The following is a 24,905-nucleotide window of genomic DNA, read 5'->3' as shown; positions in this document are numbered from 1 at the left end:
GGATGCTGGGCAGGAGCTGGGACTGTAGATGGAGTGGGGGAGGTGCAGCCACTCATGGCACACTCTTGGCTCTGATGGTGCCAGTGCCATACCATGCCCTTGCTGCTCCCAGCCTGTGCTCCTGGTGCTCAGCTATTTATGCTCCTTAATTTATACTCCTCCTTCCTCCTGGTGTGTTTGTATGAGCTGGTTTTGGAGCTGTTGTGCACCACACACAGAGGACTGGGGAGATACTTGCAGGCTTCTGTTCAGAGCTCAGTCCTCATGGCTCAGCAGACATCTGGCTCTTGCTGTGCCAATAAATGTGCCTTGTGGCTGACTGTGCCTTGGCATCCTTGTGACTCAGCCTAAAATATCAGCCATGGGTCCTTTTGCTGCTGGGAGAGAGCTGGTGCCGAGCAGGTGATGCTCGTGGCACAGGGATGAGTGTTCCCAACCTGCCTCTGGCCACACAGTGATGCTGTGCTGCTCCAGAGCTGCTCCCTGTGGGGTGGATTAAAAAACCTGACTGGAACCAGCTCACTTCCCTTGGCTCTCCAGAAGAGCCCTTCAGGGGGGCTGGAGCATGCCAGGTCTGTGTGCTGTGTGCTCTGTGTGTCGAGGACTCGTGTGTCCCCCAGCATGGCACCTGGCTCAAGCTGGCTTTGGGAATGCAGGGCACAAGGGTTGGCATCCCTGCTGCTGTGCTTTATCCCCCAGACTTACTCATTTTAAACTGGAGCTGCAAAAAATTGCTCATTCCCCTCTTTTAGAAATGCTTTATTTATCCTGCTTTCTTATTAAGGGCAGGAATTCATCCCCTGCCTGACAGTCTCTCTGTGGAGTGTCAGTGTTATTTGTGGTATCCCACACAACAAACACCTATTTATAGCTGAGCATTCTTGGAAGGGGTTTTGGTACCTTGTTGTCTGCAGGGAATTTTCTCTCTTGCAGGGAACTGCACTCCAGCCTGCACGGGGAGAGGTTTGGATGGAGGCAGAGCACGTGGCAGGTCCATTCCCACATGCATGGCTGGCGTCCTCAGCAGCTCTCTCCTGAGAATAATTTTCCTAGGAGTTATGGCTGCAGATGTGTTATTTTGCTTTCTTGACCTGCCATTTTTTTCCTCTGGAAAAACTCCATTTCATTGATCTGACCATTTGGAGCTCATTGCAGGGCTGCTAATGACCAGGTGTAACAGCAGTATTTTAACCTCTGCATTTTCTCCTTGTGCTCAGTGTCAGCATTATAAAGTACCACTTAAAATGTAAGCACAGGTAGTCAATTACTTTAATCTTTATTACATCTGAATGTACAGCAGCTACTCCTGAGGAGAAAAACTGCATCTGATACTCAGCAGAGTGGGTTTAGCTGGGAAACATGGGCACTTTGGGAAATGCCAAAATCCCAGCATTTTGGGAAACTCCATCCCAGCACTTTGGGAAATGCCAAAATCCCAGCATTTTGGGAAACTCCATCCCAGCACTGCACACACCAGCAGAGCCCAGACTTCCCCAGGGCTCGTTTCTCAGGGCATCCACAGCACAAACAGTACCACCAGCACATGACTTCTGATTTTGGAAGGAAGCTGCATTCCTCTTGCCACCTAATTCCCCTATAAACTGCTATTTGCATGATTTATACCTGATGGCAGACAAGGTCCAGGATCTGTGCCCACAGCACCCTCTCATTGATGAGGCATGGGTATGGGCAAAGCTGTGGGCCCACACTGTGCCCCCAAAACTTGTCTGGGGCTGGGCACTTCCCCACCATCACTTCATGGTGGATCTTCAGCATATTTGGCTGTCTCAGGAGAAGGAAGAGCTGCCTGCAACCAATACCAGTCCCAGTTCATCTCCAAGCTAAGCTGCATTGGAAAATGTACCTGTTTAAACCCTCCATGAAAAAATGCCTAGTTAGACCCTCCACAAGTCTAGTTTTTACTTGTGCATTAAACAAACAGGGAATGAGTTTATCAAATAGAGCTTGGGATGGGCAAGAGGGCAGAGGCAGTGCTTGTGAAACCCTCTGATCAGCCAGGGTCGATACTGGCTGCAGAGGGATTTTTCCCTTGTTTTGTGGGTTAGTCATACGTTTATTTTTTTAGAGATGTTTTTTCTTATTCATCTGTTGCAATCACAGCAGACACATCATTTCACAGCCCTACATGGGAATCCAAGACCAAGGAACTATTTTTAGTGCACAAAATGTCTCCCCTAAATGTATTAACTTTGGAAGAGTAAATATTAAATATGGTCTCATCACATTAGAGGCATTTATGCAGAAGTACAGCACCAGCAGTTTTAATGTTTAGGGGAAATTATGTTATACCACCAGCACTTAATCAAACACAATAAAACAAGGTCTTACTACAATTCTTTCAGGATAAACTGAAGGAAAATTAATTCCTTTCCACATCCGTTGCTGATGATTTACTGACACTGGGGGGTATTTGACCCATTACTATTTATAGTGGCACTTGCAATCTGTATGCAAAACATATAAGGACTAGCCTAACATTTACTTTGTAATTAAATTGAAATGATTCTTTGGTTACTCGCTCCAAACCGAGGCATTCAACACCATCTGTGATGAGGATACTATAGGCAAGCCCTGAGTGAGTAACATAGCCCTGTGATAGAGCCCTATGTGCTCTAAGTGCCTACAAATACATGGTTAATGATAGCTTTTTGTAACTTTATTGAGGAATCATTTCTCAGGTTGGGCTGTAGGATGGTGTGGTATTGTAAATGCAGGTGAACCCAGTGGGAAGAAATGATGATGTCTGACTCCAGTTCAGAAGGTGGAATGATTTATGTACTATAACTATACTAAAATACATTAATATACTATTTAAAGGAGATACTAAAACTACAAACCTACTTTTTCTAACTACCATGTCTAACCAAATAACAACTCATGATCTTCTTGCCAGAGTCCAGCCACAGGTGGATTGGATTTTTCATCAGGCTCAAACAATCTCACCAGAATCCAATCAAGCAATCACCCCAAGTGAACAAATTTCCAAACACATTCCATATAGAAAAAACAAGGAGCAGAAAGAAAAATAGTTTTCTCTTTTTTTCCTCTGTACTCCTCTATGAAAAGTCATGAAAGAAAGAAGAATGTACCTGTGACAGCATGGTGCTGCTGGTGGAGCCCCAGCACCCCAGGTCTGCCTGTCCCTACCCTGTCAGCAGTGCCCTTGGTGGCTGGTGGCTCTCCTCTGGTGATGGGGATGGGCAGTGGGGTTGCTGCCTGGGTTTGCTATTTAGGGTTGGGGTCCTGACCTTGTGGAACTCCCTCCTGCACCTCATTCCTTCAAAAGCCAGCCTGGGGTTTAGAAGGTGTCTGACTAAACAGAAAGATGTCAGACTTGAGCTGCTGGGCTGTTCCTGGTGAGTTGGTTTTGTTGTCAGCTTGGTTATTTTATCTCCTGTGAAATGGGGTCTCTGGGAGAGGAGGCAACATACAGAGGTGATGTAGTCTTTTCAGCAGCCCAAAATTCTCTTCCTTTGCTTACAGGCATTTCTGTCCCATCCCCCATGCCCATTTCCATGATACATCCAGCTAGACCATCCCAGCCATCTCTGGTCTAATGCAGGTGCCAGCAGGCAGGGATGCATCTTCCCAGGAATTTGGCTAGCTCTCTCTTCCATGAGCCTTAAATATTGGAGACAAAATCCTTGCCAGTTTGTAAAGATGATGCCTCATGTTCCCAGCATCAGAACCCTGAGATCCATCTGGGCTTGCCATCACCCCCTTGGACATTTTGGGGCTGGGAAAGGGGTTGCTGTTTCAAGTTAAACAATAGCAGTCAGGCTGGCCTTGCTCCCTGCTGTATGGAATTGAACTCCTGAATATCTCCCTGCCTAGAATGGGTGAAAAACTTGCTACAGAAAGCAACTCTTGAACGGGCTTTTTTCAGGTTCAAGCACTGCTGTGGGCATCACACCTGCACCGAGGGGCTTTGGTGACTAGACTGGAGTTTGGGTTCATCACTCTGATGCCTGGAGAGCTGTGAGCAAGAACACAGCCCAGTAACAAAATCCTTAGCTTGCAATAAACCAGTCCTTTCCCTTTTCATTGAAGAGCTAAATGTGAGGCCATGGTAGCTGCTCCACCCCCCAGAAGACCCATCTCAGATGAATGGTTTTGCACTGTCTTCACTCTGCACCATGACCTGCCACTTCACCAACAAACTGAACAAAGTATGTCTACTAAGCAGCTAATTTTCCTTCAGCAGCTTGAGCACTTGGGCAATTTCACAGAAGAAACATGTGCCAATAAAGGCCAAAAAAAAGTGGAAGAGAAGAGCCATTCCTTAATGACTCCAGTATTTATGGAAGCAAGGCAGCAGCCTTGCCTGTGGCCTCCAAACCAGCCAAGCATGCACAAAATGTGGATCCCGTTCAAGTTTTTAAAGCTGTGTGATGAGCCCTGGGCTCCCACCACACAGGTGGAGGGAGGGTCAGGCTGGCAACCACAGCCCATATCAGCAGTCACAGAATGTTTTGGGCTGGAAGGGACCTTAGAGACCATTTAGTTCCCTTCCATGCCACTCACTAGGTGGCTGCTGGTTGGTATCAGCAGGGTACAAGGAGAGTCTTACAAACAGGAACACATCACTGGAGTATTTTGGATTTCTCAGCTTGCTTTTGCTCCCATGAGTAGCAGATCTAGCAGTTTGTTTCCCTGCCTGTTAAACCAGCTCCTGGTGCAAGAAGCTGCTCCTCTGAGCATCCTGTCTTGCAGCAGGACTTCCTCTGTGGGCTTTGCTCCAAGTCTGCAAAACAAGACTTAAATCTCCATCAGAAAGGTGGCTACCTTGAATTACAGAAACTTTTAGGCATGAGGAAAATTGTGAACATCCCCTTGCTTGGGCTTGCCCTTCCAGCTGTTACACATGTCTCCAGCTGTGTTTCCCAAGAGCTGGCTAAGATTTGGCAATGGAAATGCAATGAAAGTTCAAAAATGTGCTGCTCACAGGCAGAGTGGCTGCATCATCTGGACTGGACCAGCCCTGCATCCCCACAGAGCTGCATCCCTGGGATGAGTTTGCTCTGTGTGACCATGCTACTAGACTGACACGAGGTACACAGAAAACACTGCTTTATTGACTGCATTAGCCAACACATTGAGGAATGCAAAGGGGTTTCTTTTCATAAGCAATGGGCCATGGTCCCAATGTGTATTAAAGCATACACTGTATCTAAACAGGATGAAAATAATGGCAGACAGAGCTATTCCAAGGCAACACAAATAGCATGCATAATACAGTCTCACACAGAACAAGTTTGATAACATTATATTGCTTTAAGGATTAACTAACATGGAAAATGTACAAAAAGGAGAAATAGGTTTTTGCATTAATGAAAAATACATTTTTTCTCTACAAAGGAATTTCTAATACAAGAAAATAAATATTGCAACATAAGCCAAAAATAATTTAAAATTGCTCTTTTCAATATATTTTCAATATTTCTCTTTTGTATTAACAAATGGCACATCACGTTCTTTGAAACAAAGAAAACAGAAGGGTTTCTCCTCCTGTGACATTCATATCGTTTCCTGTAACTGATGTGAAGTGGGTTGTTTTGAATGTGGAATGGTGCAAACTGCAGGGGATTTCCTTAAAGAGCAACCAAACCTCATGCCTTGCCCTGTAGCAGCATCTTCCTGCAGCCTGCATCCATCCTGGCTCCATTCTGCATCCAACCTTGGGGCGAGCTCCATGGGACAGCAGGCATCCTAACCCCATAAAATAGGTGCAAGTAAAAAGAGAAAAAAAAAAAAAAAGAAAAAAGAAAAAAAAAATCAAAAGATGGGTGTGCGGAAAATGGGAGTGTGGAATGGGAGCTGTCCTGGGGAAACTCCCTCAACCATCAGGGCTGGGGCTGGTGTGGGGCTGTGCTCCATCAGGGAATGATGCTTTCTGCATCCTCATCTCAACAGCGGCTGCTTCTCCAAGGAAACAGGTACTCTTACAGTGCAAATGTCAATTCCTGCAGTTTATACATCTCAAAAGATAACACTTCTGTACTAAAATAAACCTTTTTTTCTTCTCTTTCTATTCATTTCAAAATACATTTACATTAACATCAAAAATATCTTCCTTGTGCATTTTCTCTCCAGAACACCAGACTCCCCTGCTCCGAGGATGCTCCAGGCAGGGGATGCTCTGGGGTGGCTGCAGCCATCCTGCCATGGTCCAGCCCTTGCTCAGCCCCAAAGCTCACCAGAGCCCTTTTCCTCCACTCTGTTCCTGCCATCCCATTCTTCTCCCTGTGCCCCACCAGCTTGCTTAGCTTTTCCCCCATCTCCTGATGGCAAAACATGATGCCTGATGTTTTGGGAGTGTTTCAAACTGTGCTATTGCCCAGTGTTGGAGGTGCCAGGTTGGTTGTTCTTTAAAGTTTCCCCATTTTTGCTTTCCTGTACTGAGAAGACAAGTAGTGCAGAAGCTGATGAATGGAACTGTGTACAGTGAAATTTGTGGATTGCTTTTTTTTTAACCATAATTGAGTGAAGCACACGGAAGCAAGATTCATTAAAAGGCAGCATATTGATTATTGTTATGACTCGTATACTAGGATACTGGAGCTAAAGCTAGCAAGCCTGATAAGATAAACTAAGTCCTATTTACTGTATTTAACATTATCTGAACATACTGAGCCTTAATTAATGAGCAGATTTTCATTTCCAACCTCAATGGATTATGCTAATTTATAACAAAGGTAGTTCCTGTTTTGTTGGTATTTTGCTGTTTTTTTGTTTTCTTTTTTTTTTTTAACACTAATAACTTGCGTCACATTTTTCCATTCTGAGGAAGATTCCTTCCCAGGCACGGTCAGTCTCAGCCAGGTGAGTGTTGGGCTTAGGCAGGGCTGGGCATCCCACCCGAAGCCCCCACCGATCGCCGTGTCTGGGATCAGCTGGGCTGTCATCGCTGATCTTTGCTGCAATTTTATCAATAATAAGGACTTTGGAAGGCTGATAAAGATGATGATCTACTCTAAAACATCAATCGAAATAGTCTCAGAGTTTCAAAAAGAAAGCTCACAGTGAAATGAGCAAAAAGCATCGGAAACCAAAATGGCAGGATGCGGTCTCGGAGCAGCAGCATCCCTCGGAGCAAGCTTGGAACCTAACGCCGCAGCAGTGTGGTATGAGTGTGTCTTTAGTCCTTGGTTGCTAAATAACTTCCAATTTTTTTTCATAATGACAAGTTTCCGGTTTCTGGCTGTGCTGCTTGACTGTCAAAATATTTCTTTGGCATCCACAAAATTCTTTGACTGATTGGTTTGACAATTGCAAGGTTGTTTTGTTTAGTGATGGGTTTAACCGGTTGCAGAAGTGTCCCAGGTTTGGGTTGGTTTTGTGGTTTTTTTTTTTTGTTTTTTTTTTAGCTTTTTTTAAAACATTTTTAATTTTTAAAAAACAACAACAACAAAAGTTTCAGTGAATTCCTTTTTTTTTTTTTTTGTTCCCTGAGCTCACACTGGGGTCACTCCAATAAAACACGTAGCATGACTTAACTGTGACCTTTGAAGCCAAAACCGAAGTAATGGTGCAATTAAGTGCAAACATGGAAATTCGCCTGACTTATAGGTAACATGGGCTTTTAAACAACATTTAAGGCTTATTGGGGACATTTTATGCATTAAATTATTGTAATATTTATAATGTCAGCTTCTGTGAATCACCCCTCCACAACGAGTCAACAGCTTGTAACCAGGATTTAAGGTAAAAAAAACCCAAACAAACCAAAACAAAGGATGGAGAGGAATAAATTCACCATTTCCATTGTAGCATTTAGAAGGAGAACATAATGGTTGTGGCAAGGGTTGCCATTTCCCCTCAGTGACAGCACATTTGGCCTTGGGGCCATGGTTTTGGTTTGCAAGGGGGATTTCAAATGTGCTGCCCTGGCATGGTGAGACCACGGCAGCACTGGAGGGAAACATGGGCAAAAAAATTGCTCAACCTCCTGGGTTACAACAACCCTGACTCCCCACGGTGGTTTTAAAGGACACTTTCCTCCTCCATCCAGCCCCACATTTCCACTTTCCACTTGCTGATCCATTCACCTGAGTAATCACTTCAGTGTTTTTAAGAACCTCAGTGGGGGCAAGGACAGGGAGGACTTTTGCATCCTGGCCCCTGGACGGATCCCAACCAGATGGAAAGGTGAGGGGGAAAATAATGACTAAGAGGTTTTTTCCCTAAAAATAGAAATGTAACATTGCTCTCTTCCACCCCAAGCGTTTTCCTCCAACAAGCTTTTTGTGCTTTAGTCATTATTTATTTTAGAATCGCTTATTTTGCCTCCTTCTCTCCACACACACAGGTGGGAATTTCCCCTCCCACAGCTGGCCACTGCCGGACCCTCTACTCGCTCCCTGCTCTGAGGGCAACCGTCCCAGGCAGAAATCTGCCCCTCGTTAAATAATGCCCATTAATTGAACTGTCATCCCTGCAGAAAGCACGGGTACCGGCACCCTCCACCCTCTCAGCGCCCTCGACGTCGGTCCTGGCAGGTGCTGCCTCACGTTCCCAGCAAGTGGGGTCTGGCAGGGAGCCGGGGAGGGACCACTGCTGTCATAGTCGTCGATGTCGGTGAAGCTGAAGCTGTATCTCAGGCGTATCGAGAAGAGAAAGACAACAGTGCCGAATTTCCAACTATATACACATATTAAAAACCCCCCTCGCCGTGATACCAGGCAGAAATTGGACATGGCAGTTGGAACTGGGTTGAGGCCTCATGGAGCCGGCGCGGTCGGAGGAGTTAGGACGCCAGGATGCTCATCCTGACGATGTCCTCGCCGGCCGCGTCCAGCTGGCCCCGCTGCGCCCGGCTGCCGCGGGACTCCCCGTCCGAGTCGCTCATCTCGGCGTCGGAGAAGTATCCGTCCGTGTCGGCGTCGAAGCGACGCAAGGGAGCTCCGCCAGCGCCATCAGCCTTGGGGGGCTGCGAGCGCCGCGTGCCCCGGCTCTCCTTTGGTAATTTGAACCGCACGATGGTTTTGGGGCTACCTATGGAGTCAGGCACTTTGGCCGCGGGGCTGGGCTCCGTCTGAGCGCAGCGTGGCGTCTCCTCCTCCTCCTCCTCCTCATTGACGCAGCCCCGTGTCCCAGCAGGGGGATGAGGCTCGCTGGCCTTCTGGAGAGAGCCCTTCCTGGACACCTTTTTGGCCTCGCCCGTCCCTCTGCGGTCGGTGGGAAGCTTTGCTGCCCCTTTTTCCGACTTGCTTGGTCTGGAATCCAGCGGGAAGGGCTTGGCGGGGTCATCCGACACGCTGCTGGCATTGTTAGTCCAGGGCTCCGAGCCCTCCGGGTGGCCCCCACCCACTGCAGAGGGGCTGCTCCTTGGCAGCTTTTTCTTAGTGTTCGTTCTCGTTCTGCTTTTCACTTTCTTTGTGGTCTCACTCTGCCTGAATGGGGACCTGAGGGAATGGTCCATCATGAAGCTCAGCAAGGTCTCCTCATCCTGGAGGAGCTCCTCGGAGAGGCCAGGGGTGCTGTCCTCATGGTGGGCGTTGTTGAGTGACCACTCGCTCATGGCCATGTTCTCTGCAGTGATCTGCACCGACTGTGCCAACCAGCTGTTGAAGAAGGTCCCATCAATAGGGAAGGACGTTGACAACCCTGCAAAAAACAAGAGTGGAAGACTGCCTCAGAAGCTAAGAACAGCTATGCTGCCCTCTGTCACCATCACCCACCCCACCAGAACTCCCTGGCACTGGAGAAACCCTTGAAAGATCAACTATAACACACCACACCAGACACAGAGCAGGATTTACTCCAGCACTTGTGCTGAACTTGGGGTTCACTGAGGTCACAGCACAGCAACCTGAGCAGTCCTTCACATCCAACTCTCCATAAACCTCCCTGAACCCAAACCAAGCTTCTTTCTTCAGTGAAGATGAGAAGGAGTGACGCATCCCAGCTAAGGTGGAAACATTCTCATGCAAAGGGAGAACACAAATAATTCAAGTATAAGTTAAAAAATATGGTGACAGAGCAAGACTTGTGCCCAGACAGGGGATGACAGGTTCTCCAGGAAGCAGCTGCTGCAAGCTCACCACCAGAGCCAGGCAGCCAGAGTGGTGATGGGACCACTCCACTGCTACTTCTGCAGGTCTGAGAACATCTCAGAAGGCATGGGAACTGAAGAAGAGGAGCAGAGATGAAGGCTGGAATGGGAAAAGCTGAAAAACTTCCTTATAATGATCACTGGGAGCAAGAGTGAGCACTGTGGGCTGGGCTAATTGGGTCCAATTAGCAATGGAAAGGTGCACACCTACACAGGCACAGGCAGTTTCAATCTCTGAAACAGAAACCCACGGGTTCAACATTTGAGTTGGTTTTATGGATGGAGGAAAAATGAGGTTTAATTGTGGATTTCAGGAAGGGCTTTCCTTTGAAACAGTCAGTCTAGCAACAGAGAGGGAAAGAGCAGTGGCCCAGGCAGGGTGACTCATGCCCACTATGTTTGCTGGTAGCAGTGTTAGCTTTACATCACTCTCACCTGTGAGCAGCAACGCAGGCTGTGACCCTGCACCTCCTGCAACTCACCACAGCCTTTTTGGAGAAGACAGCATCCCACCCTGACACCAGCCCAAGGCAGAGAAGGTGACACAGGAGCAAGGATGAACTTTGGGCACTGTGTGGTACCCAAATACCAAAAAGCCCAAGTTCTGTGGGCAAGGGCACTGCCCAGCTCAGCTTCCCCAGCCCTGCTCTGACGACAGCAGCCCAAGGGATGCTTCAAACCCTTCACAAAATGCAGAAGGTAACAAGATCTTGGTGAAGCTTTGGGTCAAGTTGCCTGGTTTCCCAATCTCATAGCCATGCAGCTTTCCTCTGAGATTCTCCAGCCTCCACTGTTTGCTGGAATTTGCCCCAGTAAATCCAAAACTTCTTTAGCCAAGAACAGAGCAGAGACAGAATGACTGCAAAAGCCCCATTTCCAAAGGTCCAACAGCTCTGAGATGACCAGAAAGCAGCATAGTCAGGTGAGCAATGTGCAAAGCAGAGCAAGGCAGGGTGGTCCAGACCACCAAACCTCCCACAGAAATGCTCTGTACCCCCTGGGGGGTTTTACAGCATCTCCAGACTGCCTGAGAGCCTCACAGGACCAGTGCTCCCCTGTGCCCTGGCAGCTAGGCACACATGGAACTCATCACCTTCTACCTCTGCTGGTGGAGGTGGCAGCACCAGAGGAAGTCAAGCAACAACCCAATTCTATGTAAAAACCATATGCAGTTGTCAAGGACCTTGCCCAAAGCAACCTTTTTCTTCTATTTCTTTTTCTTCCCCCAGCCCTGCCTGCTGCTGTAGGCGATGGGGACCTGCTGGAGGTGGCTGAAGCATCTGCAGGGCCAGGCTCCTCACCCCCTGAGCAAATTCAAGAGTTGGATGTGCTTTGTGCCTGACTCATGGACGTTCCTGCAGCACTGGCACAGCCAGCATGGCCATATATGCCTTGGATGGTACATGAAACCTCACAGCCCACGCACTGTACTCACCATCACTGCACAGCACAGGGGGCACAGGGGAGCAGCCCTGTCATGGGGTGGGTAAGTCTGATTTTATCACCTGAAAGTGAAATCCCGCTCCAGCAGCACACCACAGGTTTTGTAACACATTCTCCCAATCCTGGAGCTACAGAGGGGAATTTTAAATCCCCTGCCCTGCCAGTGAGCACGTTTCTGACCCAGTCTCTCTGGTAGGACCTGGATAATTCAGGCTGATTCCCACAAAGGAGAGATGGAAAGTGCAACTCCACCGTGTTACGTGCAGGAGGGATCAGGGGCTGGGACTCTTAACCCTGCTCCCCAAAACAGGGAGCCTCCAGCACCGCGGGTCAACTCTGCGCCATAAAATCAGACTTACCCAGCTGTCCCAAAACAGTTTCGTTGACCGATTTCCTTTTCTCTGTCTTCTCAGGACTATTTTTTCTACCATCTCTTCCTTTCCTTCTTGGGTCACTTTTCTTACCCTTTGTCTTCTTCCCAGTTTGTTCTGGCATTTTTTAAGAAAAAAGGAAAACGCCGTGTGAGACGAGGCATCAGGGATGCTGCGGTGAGCAAGTTCCCCTGGGGCACACCCCTGCAGTGGAGACCAGGAGCAGACCTGCAAACAGCTCCAAGCCAAAGGGAGAACAAGGGCCACTCTTGGCCAGCTGCAGGCTAAGGTCTCTGCATGTTAAGAAAATCTTAATCCTGTAGGTTATTAAAAAAAAAGAGATTTTAGCCTTGGAGAGGACAGGAGCAGCCCCATTGAAGGCAGGTGGCTTGCTGGAGATTCTACAGCCACAGACCTGGACTTTGGGGTGAGGACCCACTAGGGAGTAAGCCCAGATCCTGCTCAGACACCTTGCAGGAGCCACAGTGACCCATAAACCTCGAGCTGTGTCACCCATCACAAACAAGAACATCTCCAGAAGGGATTCAGCTGCACAGCAGACTGGCAGACTGGCAGACTGGCAGAGCAATGTACCAGCAGTTTTAAAGCCAAACTTGCTTTGACGTTTTGACAAAACTGTGCAGGAGTGAAAAAAAACCCAAAGTGATACAGGTACATGAGGTAGGAAAGATGACCAGGAGTGCCAATGGAAATGTAGGGATCTATCTCTTAGCTATAAAGACATTCAGCTAAATATTTACATTTCCTAAATGGCTTTGAACTTCTACTAGATTTATTCCTCTTGGGTAAACAGGACAAATACCCTATAAAAGTACAAGTTGTATTGCCAAGTAAAATACTTTCAGCAGTTTTTACTTACTCTGTTAGGTTATTCTTCCCCAGAAATCCATGCTAAAACTTCTATTAATTTTCAGAGAGGGAAGGATATTGCCCTTAAACCAAAATGTGGGTGGTTCAAGGAAATGGAGGCAAGACAGGCACCTTTTCAGAGTCTGGCCCATAGGCTAAACAATGATCTTAAGGAAGAACTCAGTTTATTTTGTCAGCCAGCAGCAAATCCTCAGCAGAGAGGCCATGGGGTGGATGGGTCAGAGGGAATAACCTCGGCTCTCCCCCTGCAGCAGCAGTGGAAATGTACTGGGTGAGCAGGGGAGAGAATTTGCATTGCACCTGCCTAAGTCTGAATTAACAGAGGATTTACAGTCCTGGAGTTACCAGCCAGGAACCCCTCCTGACCAAAGGACTTACAGGAAGAAAGAAATGCAAAAGCAAATTTGGTATTTGCTACGTTCCTGCCAAGTAATGGGAGGAAGGCAGACACATTTTTCACTTCGCTTACAAAATCAAAATCTAACTTTGTTTAGACAGCACAACGGGGCTAAAGAGAAACCCGAGCAGCACTTTTTGAAGAGGAACCTGTCAAAATAGTAGCCATGTTTCAAAGCCAGACAATGTTTACTTTCCACTCAGTGCAAGAAAAATACAGGGAAGAGAGGACAGTTCATTTTACATGGGAAGTTCTCACTGATTTTATTAAGAATCTCCTGCTTAAATGATCATTTGACAGCGGGGAAAAATAAACCCCTCCTGTTCTGAGTTTTGTGTGGGAGCCAGTCCAAAAAAACCTTTGTGCCAAAACCATCTTTGGAACAACCCCAACAGATCTCAGTCGATGGCTACCGTAACAGCAGCTAAAAACTGCCCTCATCCTGGTGAAATAATGGAGACTTCTTCCTTTCTCCTAGGAACTCCAGGTGTGGAGAGCATCCTGGTCAGGAGCTGTGGGGGAGGATGCTAATGGAACCATTCCCCCCTTTCCAAACCAGTAAGTGCTTTGTAATGCTGGAAAAGGCAGCAGTGAGTTATCCAAAGCTTTGGTTCCACTGATGCTGAGTATCTGCAGCTCCTGGTGTGGTCTTGGCAAGGGATCTCCTCCTGAGCTCAGACTGATGCTGAAAGGCACTCAGGGCCTTAATGTCCCCCTGGCATGGGAAGGACCCAGATGCCCAAACCACCTGGAGATCCCAGGACCAAATTCCTGGAGCTGGGCTGTTTCCCTGGCAGCAGGGACTCAGAGGAAGCACTCAGACCCTGCTCAGGCTCAACCAGTAAGTCCATCCTAGGAGAGACAAGCAGCTCAGCTCAGTCGGTTCAGAGTGGAGAAGTGCCAACGCCAGCCAGGCAGGGCAGGAGAGAAGACCATCTGCACCACAAGGTCTGAAGTGATCCCTGCACACCAATCCCCACCCCAGCCACCCTCCCACTGTGTGTTTGTCTCTGATCACTCACCTTTAGGCAGAACAAATATCATGGGCACAGCAGACATGTTTTTTTATCATGGGCACAGCAGACATGTTTTTCTCACGTACACCCATGACATTTTTGGGAAGGGCAATAGCACAGCAGGGACACTGAGCAGGGCAGACAACCCCAAAACACCATCAGCAGAGCTTCAACATCAGCTCCCCATCACTGGCTGGCATCTGCACCCACTGGGGAGGCTCCCAGCTCACCTACCCCAGCTCTCCCTGGGAGGAATCACTGGCTCCCATCCAGATCACTGCTGCATCAGAGAGAGGGTTGGACATGTACCCCCAAGGCATTTTGGGGAACACAGGTCCCCGAGGGCATTTCCAGCTATCTAACACCTTGTCTGCAAGAGAGGAGAGCTTAAAAACCCATCCTGGTGAACAACCCTGAGCCTATCTCCTTCTGAGAGCTGAGAATGCTGGGCTGGGTTTGCCCAGCATCCTGAAGTCCCCTGTGATGCCTCCAACACCCACAGAAGCCAGCAGTGACAGCTCATGGCAGGTGGTTCTGCTGGCTGGGGCAGTGAGGGGGGTTATTCCAGCTCAGGGATAACATGCACATAATACCCTGGGTGCCAGGGAATGGATGTGCAGTGTGGGGTCCCCAGTCGGTGGGAACACCATTTGTATGTGCTCAGGCTGCTGAGCTGTACCTCTGGTCCAGTAAGGACACTCAGAGTATGACAGGGACTGGGATTTACAGGACCCACATCACCCCAGAGCACAGCCCGGGGCCCCAGCCCTCCTGTGCCCCATCTCTGCCTGGCCTTGGCTATCAAGAGGAATTTGCATGGGCCTGAGTCACAGACATCTCAGCATACACATTCCTCAGCCTCCAAAACTTCAGTCAAAGGAGACTTTTGTCAAGGAAAGCTCAGCCCAGACAGTTCCTGAAGAAACCCCAACCATGTGATGGCTTCAAACACAACTCCAAAGCCACAAACACAACAACCGTCGGAAGCAGCTGCCAAAGCACCAGATGCTGCTGCTGGAAAAACTGTTCTGCAGCCACGGGGTCTGGCCTGCCCTGCCACAAGGCAAAGGAGGAGAAGGAGGAGGGAACAGGAGCTGTGGGCTCCAGCACTGCTTGTGCAAAAGGAAAAAAAAAAGTAGGACAAAAGGAAACCAGCTTTATTTCAGCTCCTTAATAAAAGCTGGCAGAGGCTTTGCAGTCAGCAGCATGATCTCCACTGAGGGGTATGTGAAGCAGGGAGCTACAGCTGCCCAGAGCTAAAGGAGCTGGTCTCCTGAAGCAACAGACTCCCCACCAGCAGCTTAACCCTTGATTCTTGACAGAATGCTCAAAGGCATCTGCAAAGAGTCTGAAGCAGGGCTTCCACCCTGTGCCAGGGAGCCAGCTGCAGAGCAGCCCTGTGCCCAGGATGTGCCATCTCCAGGATGTGCCAAGCAGTCCCAGCTCACAAAAGTCACCAAACACTGTCTTAGCATCCCCACCTAAGCAAATGTTTGGTCCTTCTGACTGATTTCTGGGAAGGGGAGGATCAAGAGGGATCTGTGAAAACAAAAAGCTCCAGCACTCCAGTCACCCAGAGTCTGGTTTTATTGAGTGTTTCTGAGTCAGTATATGAACCATGAAAAGATCAGGGGAGGGAGCAGCTCTGGCTTCCCTGGTGAGGGGAGCTGGGGCTCACAATTTGGCTTCAGTGGGAAGCACCTGTGAGAACGAGTTTTGTGGTACTGACCTGGGTAAAGATCTTTCTCAATAAGCTTCATCTGGAGATGGAAGATCTGCTCCTGCAGTTTACAAATGGTGTGTTTCATTTTCTCCCGTCTTGTCACCATGTAACAGAGATTTCTAACCTACAGAAACACAAGAAACAGTGTCTGTTTTAGGCAGGGTCAAAGCAGGTCCCCTCAAGCTGTGCTGCTGCTCCTGCTGCCTAGGGAAATCCCCAGTTCCTGGGATTGCATCCTTTTCACCTCAACATCATCTGTGCTGCATTCCTACCATGGCCTTTTGGGTGAGCCAGGCTAGCAGTGAGGGCTTTTCATCCAAACTGGGTGGTACCCATGGGAAAAACCATGCAGTGAATAATTCCCAGCACAAACACCTCTGTCCTGGCTCCAACAGCCAGGGTCCCACGGAGGGCAGGAAGGCTGGAAAAGGAAGATGCTCTAGAAGGAGCATTATAACCCAGTCATGCAAAGGGCCAGCACCAACCATCTGAGCATTGTGCTGAGCCCTTGGCCCAGCTGCTGCACCATGCACATGTCCTGTTCACACCTGGCATGGCCACCTGCACAAAAAAATGCCACATTCGATGAAGCAGCTTGGTGCCCTGAGTCAATGCACCAGCTCTCATACACAAATTGCACCTTTTGCAGGGAGGGATAAACCCTCTTCCCACAGCCAGTGCAGGGAAGGGACTGAGCTGGGATGGGGATGTCAGAGCCTCACAGAACTGCCCTAAAGCAGATACCAGGAAAAAGCATAGAAAATACAAGAAAATACCCTGGTGATGCCAACCCAGGTCAGTAGCTGGAGCAGCTCCCTACCTCCAATCTGGCCCCTCCATATAGTTATTCACACTTGCTCCACAGCTACCTGCAAATCACTGGTGCATTCTGTCCTAGTTCAAGAAATTTCATCAACCATGGCAGTGAGGTTGGAAGACAATGATCTTTCAAAGTCCCTTCTAACCCAACCCATTCTATGATTATCTGAAGCTCTGAACACAAACAGCAAAGCACAAAATATAACTGCTCATGTGAGCAGCAGCAGCAGCTAAACCTGCTGCTGATAAACACCCCCAGTAGCACAAGATGACAGAGCTACTGCTGATAACTCCTGGCACCTGGCACTTGATAGTTTCAGTGCCATGCTTTTGCCAGCCCCACGTAAAGGTAGCTGGAGAGCCAGGCTCTGGCACTGCTGCCACAATGGACATCAAGGCTTTTGGAGCAAGCAGAGGCTTTCAGCTGCAGAGCATAAAATGCTAATGGCAGCTAACAGGATTTGAAAACATTTACTCAGCTTTTTGATGCTCTGAAAGAGCAAAGCTGACTGTAACAAGGTAAGGAGGAGGTGACCTCAATAGGGGAACATGCACATGGGGTATGTCCACACTCACAGGTGACCCTGATGTCTTTGATTTCTCCCCCTCCTCATGTTCACACCCTTCTCTGCAGAAAGTATTTCCAGGCTTGGGGGACTGTCCCAACGTGGCCAGGAGCCTGTGAGCCTCTCACAACAATACAGCAAGCCAGGACACCATCCCATGTTTACCTTGTATCTGCCACCAAAGGCTGTGAGGGCAGCAGGACAACTGCAGTCAACACCTAGTGCTGCCTCACTTAAGGACAATTTGAGAATGTTTAAAAGCAAAGGAGAAAAAGCTGCTCTTTTGTTGTTGTTGAATCCCTTAGCTGTAAATACAGGGCAGGGAGTTATATAGTGTATTTTACTATGTTCTCTTTTTTCTTTCTGGATTGGAGAAAACATCAAACTATTTCTTTATGAAGAAAACAACTGCTTCTGGCAACCTGACTCTTCAAGAGTTTGGCCATATCTCTTCTCCATAATTTGATATTCCTGAAAGAAAACATTACTTTATCTTTGCTTAGAGACTGCTGGTATTTACCCACACTTACACAGCTCAACACCACCCAGAGCTGCTTCTCCAAGCCAAGTTTAGATGCTGGTGTGAAAGCCTGGAAACCACAGCTTTTGTTAAAGCTAATTTAAACACACAGTCCCTTAAAAAGATTTTTAAAAAAGGCAAAGAGGGTTAAAAATGGCCAAAAATAAAATGGAGAGACTCTATTAGGATTCCCAGGTAATAGCTTTCATTTGCTGACACTGTGAAGTACAAAAACGACAAGGACTAGGAAATTACAGAGAGAACTACCATCATTCTGGCTGTCCCCATGTCATCTGCTCTCTGCTTCTGCCTCCCCAACTCCTGGACCCCTATACCATTATCAGCCTCAAAATCACTTCTGCCAGATTAATTGCTGAAATTGCTAAAATCCAACATGACCTCCTGTGGACACCCTCTGAAAGCCTTCAGAGCCTTTGAGGCTGCTCATCTCTGATCCCAATTTGATGTGATTCCTCACTATTTGCAAGTGAAACAGGGTGGCCATGACCTGCCAGGTGCAGGATCAGATACCTGGGATGCTCTGCTCACAATTGGATTTAAACCCCTATCACCCATCTGAGCACTGGACTTTGATCTGGCTGGTGTTTATTGTTCCACTCTTGGAAGCAGAACAAACAAACAGCTCTTCCAGGGCCAGGCAGTGAAACCTGGCAGGGAGTTGCTAAGCGGAGGCTGAATGCTGATGGGCACACCCCACAAAGCCTGGAGGCAATTCTGGAAAATGAGAAATCTGGTAAAACACGTAGTTTTGACACAAAGAAATCAAAGAGAAGCTGCCGTGAGCAAAGCATGGTACCCAGGGATGCACAGTGGTTCAGTGCAGCTGGAAAAGCCAAGCTGGAACAAAAGCAAGCAGCAGGAGGCAAAGCAGCCTGGTTTAGATTTACAGTATAGAGCAGATGAGGGGAAAAAGTGAGTTGAACTTGTCACCCTCAGATCAGGCAGATGCAGCCTGTTGCTGGAGACCCACTAATGGTGGCACCAGCCCAGCACAACACAGAGATGGAAATGTGCTAAGGCAGGAACAAAGCAGGGACAGACTGGCTGAGGGATGGCAGTGATGACCACAGGGATGAAAGCCCACAGAAGGACAGAAAATCCAGGTTCAAATCCAACTATTTCTAAACAGACGAAGGCTCTCGGGCTGCAGGATCCACACAGGTGCTGGGTGCAGCAGGGGACCAGGGCAGGCTGGTCCAAAGCTGAACCCCCACCTGGACACGAACACAGTGCTCACCCACACTGCCCTTCTCCCCATAGCTTCAGTTCTGCTACAGACCCACAGCAGCTTGAAGAGAGGGTTCAGGGACATGCAGGGGCAGCTTCCTCACCACCTTCACCTCCCAGGCAACAGTGTGTCACCTACAGCACCCTCAGCCCCTGCTCAGGAAACCACAGCATCATATCCCCAGGTCAGAACAATGCTATTTGTCTGCTTTCCTTCTTCCTTGCTCCTGGAGACTCCCTGAGCCGTGGGTGGGTGGTGTAACAGGGACCTGGGCAAGGGCAATGGATTCACTCCCCTGGCAGGAACAGGAGAGAGGGGACCAGGCAGGGCTTGGGTATTAGCAAAGGAGGAGAAGGAGCTCAGGCTGTGTGTGCCAAGCTCGGCATCCCTGCCCGCCTGTCCCTGTCCCTGTGCCACTGCTGCCATGTGCTACGCCCATGTGCCTCCCCTGCAGCAGCACTACTGCTGCACTACCCCTTCTGCCATCTCACCCCAGGTTCTGGGTGTGCTGCTTCTTCCCCTCTGCTTCTTCCTCTTGCTGCTTCTCACCCTCATGGCTGCTGCTACTCTCCAGCCTCTGCCCCATCCCTGCTCCTGCCCTCTGTGCAGCCAGGACAGCCAAATCCACAGGCAGCTGCACGGTGTGGCAGCAGCCCAGCCCAGGGAGCTCTGGCACCACTTGGGCACTGCTGCTCCACCAATGCTCCCTCTCACCCAAAACGCTGCTGTGGAGGCTGCATCCTTTGCTTTGGCTGGGAGGATTCATGGATGCCCTGGGAGCTGCAGGTGCCTGCATCCTCTGGCCCGGCTCTGCCTCTGCCAGCAGCTCCCTGAGGAGCTGACCCACTTTTGGCTGCAGCAGGGCAGGGGATGCCCAGTCCCACTGGCCCTGCTCTCGCTCTGTTTAAGTAAGTAACGATGTGTTCCCAAGCCTTGCTTCTGCAAAGCATCTCAGGGGTAACACAGGATAATTTTGTGAAACTATTTCAGTGTAGTGGACATAACCTGAAGCATCATCTGCCTCCCATCCACCCAGCCCTGCCAAGACACCTCTCCCTGCAGACATTTGCTCTTTTGAACCCCCATATGAGCCCAACATTAACTTGTTCCATCAATGTCAGTGTTTTGGCAGTGATGATGCACACACAATGAGCACTGCTACGTTTCTGAATGAAAATGAAAGAACGAAACTGTAAGGGGAGTCAAACTGAGTCAGGGAGAACAGGGCTTGTGCTGCCTGTGGGTGCCAGCAGCCCTGATGGAGCACATGGGTACACCACTGAAGGAGAAACTGTACTCACCCTCTCCAGGTCTTGCCTGAGGTGCATGAAGAGCTTTAGGCGTCGGTAGAGAACATCCTGCTCTTGCTGAGCCAGGTTGTCCACTTCATCCGTTTTTGGTGTCAGCAGCGGTTTGTTGGAGTTTGCTTTCCTCTTCAGCTTCCAGTACTGGTAGACAAAGTCCACCAGTGATTCACTTAAATCAAGGTTCTCTGCCACCTCGGAAGGCTTCACGAGCTCATAGAAGTCCTCCTCCAGCTGCTGGAGTTTCTGCTTCCGCAGCGTGACCTTCTCCAAGTCCAGCTGGGCTTGGTCAGGCTCTGTCCGTGCCTCCTCGGGCAACTTGGTGGCCCCGGTGCTGTGCTCAAGGCAGAAGGACTTGAACTTGACTTCGTCGTTGTCTGCAAGGATGGTCCGCATGTCGAGGTTGTGGTCGAAGGCGCAGGTGACGTGGAATGCGGTGACACAGGCGGGCATGGAGCACTGTGGGAGAAGGACAGGCTCAGGGCTAGGCACCATGGCTGAGGGGACACTCACCAGCACTACAGGCAACGTGGGCATGCCACAAACCCAGGGAGCCATCAGGGTGACACCTGCCAGGAAGTGATGGATGCTCCAACAGCAATTCCTGATGGAGGAACGCCTACATTGCCCCAGTCGCAGAGACCCAAGGGCCCAACACCACAAACACAAGCAGAAGAACCCCACAGCTCACCAGGTGGCATTTTCCCACCTAACCTTCTTCAATCCACCTCTGTAATGGGCCCTGCTCAACTCTCACCTACCATAACCAGAAGCTTCCACTGGTTCTTCCAACAAGATATGTCCAAAGCCAAAGAACAGCACGTGCCAATGGGATGCTCAAGGCTGTCAGTGGGTTTCTCTTGATGGAGAAATGCTCACCTGTATTTCACTCTCAAGCTATTCTCCTTCTGTTACCACATCTAAAGCCAATATGCCATTTTTACACAGAACATGGCAAGGTTTAGGAGTGAACATGGGATCTAAGAAGCAGCCAATGCTCCTGAATGCCTTCCTCCTCAGGAAGTTACACAGCCTCTAACTTGCTCCATTTAAAAAGAGAGAAAAATGCAACTGGAGCAAAACATCACAAACTGAATGCTTTAGAACTTGTACATTGGTTACAATGTTGTCAAACATGCATCAGAACAAGTTTTTAAATTATCTTCTGAACTTACCTCAGGCTTAAATTACTTTGGATCCCACAGGCAACAAATCTCAGCCTGGTGTCCTACAGAGGAACTCCCAACAGCCAGCTGTGCCTGTATCCATGTCAGCACCTTCTCCCCCTCCACTCATTAACTGTTTTTAATGGCTCAGAGTGTCACGTAATTATTTCAACCATAATCCATAAAAAATCAGTATATTCCAGCTGCTAATGACCAGTTACACTGCAATAATGAGACCTTTTAAGTGGGCTATTACTGTAGGCACTACTTTGGCATTAATACAAGAATTGTTCTTGTGGGGGATGAAGATGCACTTGTGGCCTGAAGGACCAGGTGGAAGCATGTGAAATTTCCTGAATGTTGATGACAAACCATTTAGTTTTACTGGGGCTCTGCTGCACCTTAATTCTCAAAAAGAAAAATATATTCTGGTAGTAGTTGAGGAACAGAAGTTTTACAGCTTTTTATCATCATCCCATCCATCAGCCCTGAATCCTGCTCAGGCACCCTGGGGCAAACTTTGACGTTGCTGCTTTTAGATATTTTCCTTTGACTTTTTTTATGAGTCTGCTAGTGCTCAAGAAGCTGCCAGGACCAAGAAAAGCATAGGCAAGCATTGTCCAAATCCTTCACTTCCAGAGCTCTCCAGGCCCTGCTCCAAAGCCTCAGAGTGCAGTGGGAAGAGCTTGATGCAGCTCTGGCTGTACCAGCATGGCTCTGGGCAGCAATGCTGGGCACCAAGTCCTGCAGGCACCACAAGAAAGTGGATTATGAACTCCGACACCACCTTCATCCTGTTTAAAAATGGCCATTTGGTCCTAATTTCAGTCTGGAATCGTTCATGAAAATATCTGGTAACTTGCAAAACTCGACTCCTTCTGCTATGCTGCTGGCACTCGCTTGGAGCCTGGCACTGTGAGAGACCTGCTGATGGTCCCTGTGCCAGCCCAGGGCACTCAGCACCACAGCGGGCAGAGGGTGCCTGCCCTGCCACCCTGGCCCTCCCCTGGGACAAGCCCTGTCACAGCCACACATGCAGCTGAAGCACCAGCTCCGTTCCCAAGTATTTATTTTTGGCAATGAAGGAGGGACAGAGGGAGCCCAGCCTGACTTGCAGCTTCCAGATTTACTCAGGGCAGTCAGTATATCACACGCTGGCTTTTAAAGCACACACAGTGCTGTCCCTTCCCTTCTGTTTCTGCCATCAGTGCTAAAAACAGCATTAACAGCACACCCATGTCTTCTGCCAGGACAGCGTCCTGCTAACAGCAATGACCATCCCTCCACCTTAGGAATAAAGCAAATCCAGTGACACTCATCCTGGATCTCTCTACTCCAACAGATGGCAAGCAGCACTTGTCAGAAACTGTGCCCAAAATGCAAACAGAAAATAATTAGGCAGTTCAGCTGACAGGGCAACAAAGAAAGATACCTGGTCGGCTACAGGCACTGAGGGATGCTGGATAAACTAACGATAAAAACAAATTGATCCATCCCAGAATGGCGCTGGAATGAAGCCACTTGTGGCAGGAGGGAGGGATCTGCCACACAGAATGAACCAGGCTCAAAAGACTGGAGCAGTCCCCGCTTCGGTATCGATTGTGCTTCATTGTCTTACAGCACCTTTCATTCAAGCACTTCAAGCACACTTTGCTTATCCAGGCAAATCCATTCCCAAATAAAATTCTGAAAGACAGAGAGAAGGTAAAAACTGCCCCAGAGACTTAAAGTGGGCTCCTAATTAGTCTTAAAAATCATTCTTACTGGGAAGAAAGAGAGGGATGATTTTAGCTGCCAAGGTCATTCAAACAGAAGTTTAGCAGCTTGCAGTGGTGCTCCGGTGCAGTTTGGGGCTGAGGGGAAGGAAGTGGCTCCTCCAGCAGACCTGCGAGGGGAGCTCAGGAAGGAAAAATTAATTACCGGTGCTGAACACTGGCCAAGCCATCAGACACAACACTTCTGCATCCTTAAAAACTACCATGTGATTTTTCATGACCACAGATGGTCTGGAGCCTGGTACAGCTTCTCAGCAAAAAATGGCAATTTCAGCCTCACAGGCTCCTCAGAGGATGCAGGGCAGAGGATGGACAGGACTGGGGTACCATGGGCAACACACCCTGCTCTTATCCCTGATGCCTTTTCAGAACTACAGGCGGAAGACAGCTTTGGGAACCACCAGTTATCCCAGTGGATGAGGACCAGGGGCACTGCTTGTTTAATGGGAGGGGGTAGCAATGGGCAGAGAAGTGATGATGAATGGGGGAGTGATAGAGGACATTTCCAAGGGCTTTTTCTCTAAAAAGCGACAACAAAAAGAAAGCTGGAAGATGATGACTTCTTTGGAGAAGCTTGCCAACAATCAAGAGAGCCCTGGCATTCTGTGCTGCCTCTGTGAGCTCTTCCAGTCGCTCTGACAAGCAAGGAGGAGGGAGGAGAGTCCCAAAAAAGCATGGTCAGGACTCAGGCTGCTCCAGATTCTGGCTGCTGGCACTCTCTTTTCCATCTCAGAAATGCAAACAAGAAAATTCCTCCTGTGTTCTGAGCTCTCTGGCATCTCCTGATGTCTGACCACAAGAACCACCATGAAGTAATGACTTCCCCTTAACAGGAGTCAGGCAAAGGGTGTTTCCAAAGCTGCATCCCTGCACAGCATCCAGTACTTCAGGCTCGATCACGGTCACACCAACTTACACTGGGCTCCCAGCTCTGTACCAGAGAGCAGGGGTTGAGTTAGGTGCAGCAGCAAGGCCAAAGGCATGGACCAGAAGCAGGGAGCCCTTTCTCGGGCTTCTCTGAGTTTCTTTCCCTTTTGATGGTCAAACTTGGATGGGGGAAAAACACCTCCACACACAGAGGTCCCTACAAAGACTTCTCATGTTTGTCTCTGCAAATGTGGCTGAGGTGGGTGTTTTCTCAAGCTGCAGGGCTGCTTCTGAGATGCCCTGCTTGGATGACAGTCTTCTACTCCTCCAGCCTGCCTCCCAGATTTCGCCTTCACAAAACCCTCTTGGCCACTTGGAAAACTCTCTCCTGGAAGCACCTTCCTTCTTTCCACAGACCTGCCCACCTGCAGCACCTGACTGCTGCTGCCAGGAACAAACACCCGATGCTTTTGCAGAAAACAACATTCTCCTTTCAGAGCTGGGTCACAAACCCAAAATGCTGACAAGGGTAGATCCCACCTGTATAAACAAGCACTAGAAAAATATGCTTCATAAAATACACTCCATAAAATATGCTCCACAAAATATGCTCCATAAACATAAGCTTTCAAAACAGAGCTCTGTATCATGGATGAGTACAGAGCGTATTTATTTACCTATGGGTGTTAATTTACCCCTTAAATAAAGGCACTGCCTGCTTTT

At 48.7% G+C, this 24,905-nt stretch overlaps 1 protein-coding gene and 1 long non-coding RNA gene across 8 annotated transcripts in view; one reads left to right on the top strand and one right to left on the bottom strand.

Moving 5' to 3' along the window:
* The first annotated feature begins 459 nt into the window (after positions 1–459).
* LOC146766175 (uncharacterized) lies at positions 460–5,343 on the top strand. The gene is made up of 2 exons (XR_014958305.1): positions 460–3,152; positions 3,908–5,343. It is a non-coding gene; the product is annotated as an uncharacterized LOC146766175 (long non-coding RNA).
* The window catches only part of JADE2 (jade family PHD finger 2), a 72,296-nt gene continuing 52,465 nt past the window's right edge, over positions 5,075–24,905 (bottom strand). For 6 of the 7 annotated variants that reach the window (XM_085591258.1, XM_021549502.4, XM_085591259.1 and 3 more), the window contains 4 exons: positions 20,372–20,833; positions 15,923–16,040; positions 11,878–12,006; positions 5,075–9,627 (listed from right to left, as the gene is read on the bottom strand). In XM_085591258.1, coding sequence (XP_085447384.1) covers positions 8,768–9,627; positions 11,878–12,006; positions 15,923–16,040; positions 20,372–20,833 — 1,569 coding nt within the window. In that variant the 3' untranslated portion in view covers positions 5,075–8,767. The remainder of the gene's footprint in view (positions 9,628–11,877; positions 12,007–15,922; positions 16,041–20,371; positions 20,834–24,905) is intronic. The other variant, XM_085591261.1, reaches the window with a different exon arrangement.

The sequence above is a fragment of the Lonchura striata genome, chromosome 13, assembly GCF_050655825.1.
Source record: "Lonchura striata isolate lonStrDom1 chromosome 13, ASM5065582v1, whole genome shotgun sequence".
NCBI classification, from domain to species: domain Eukaryota; kingdom Metazoa; phylum Chordata; class Aves; order Passeriformes; family Estrildidae; genus Lonchura; species Lonchura striata.
This window is presented reverse-complemented; position numbering and strand designations above follow the sequence as displayed.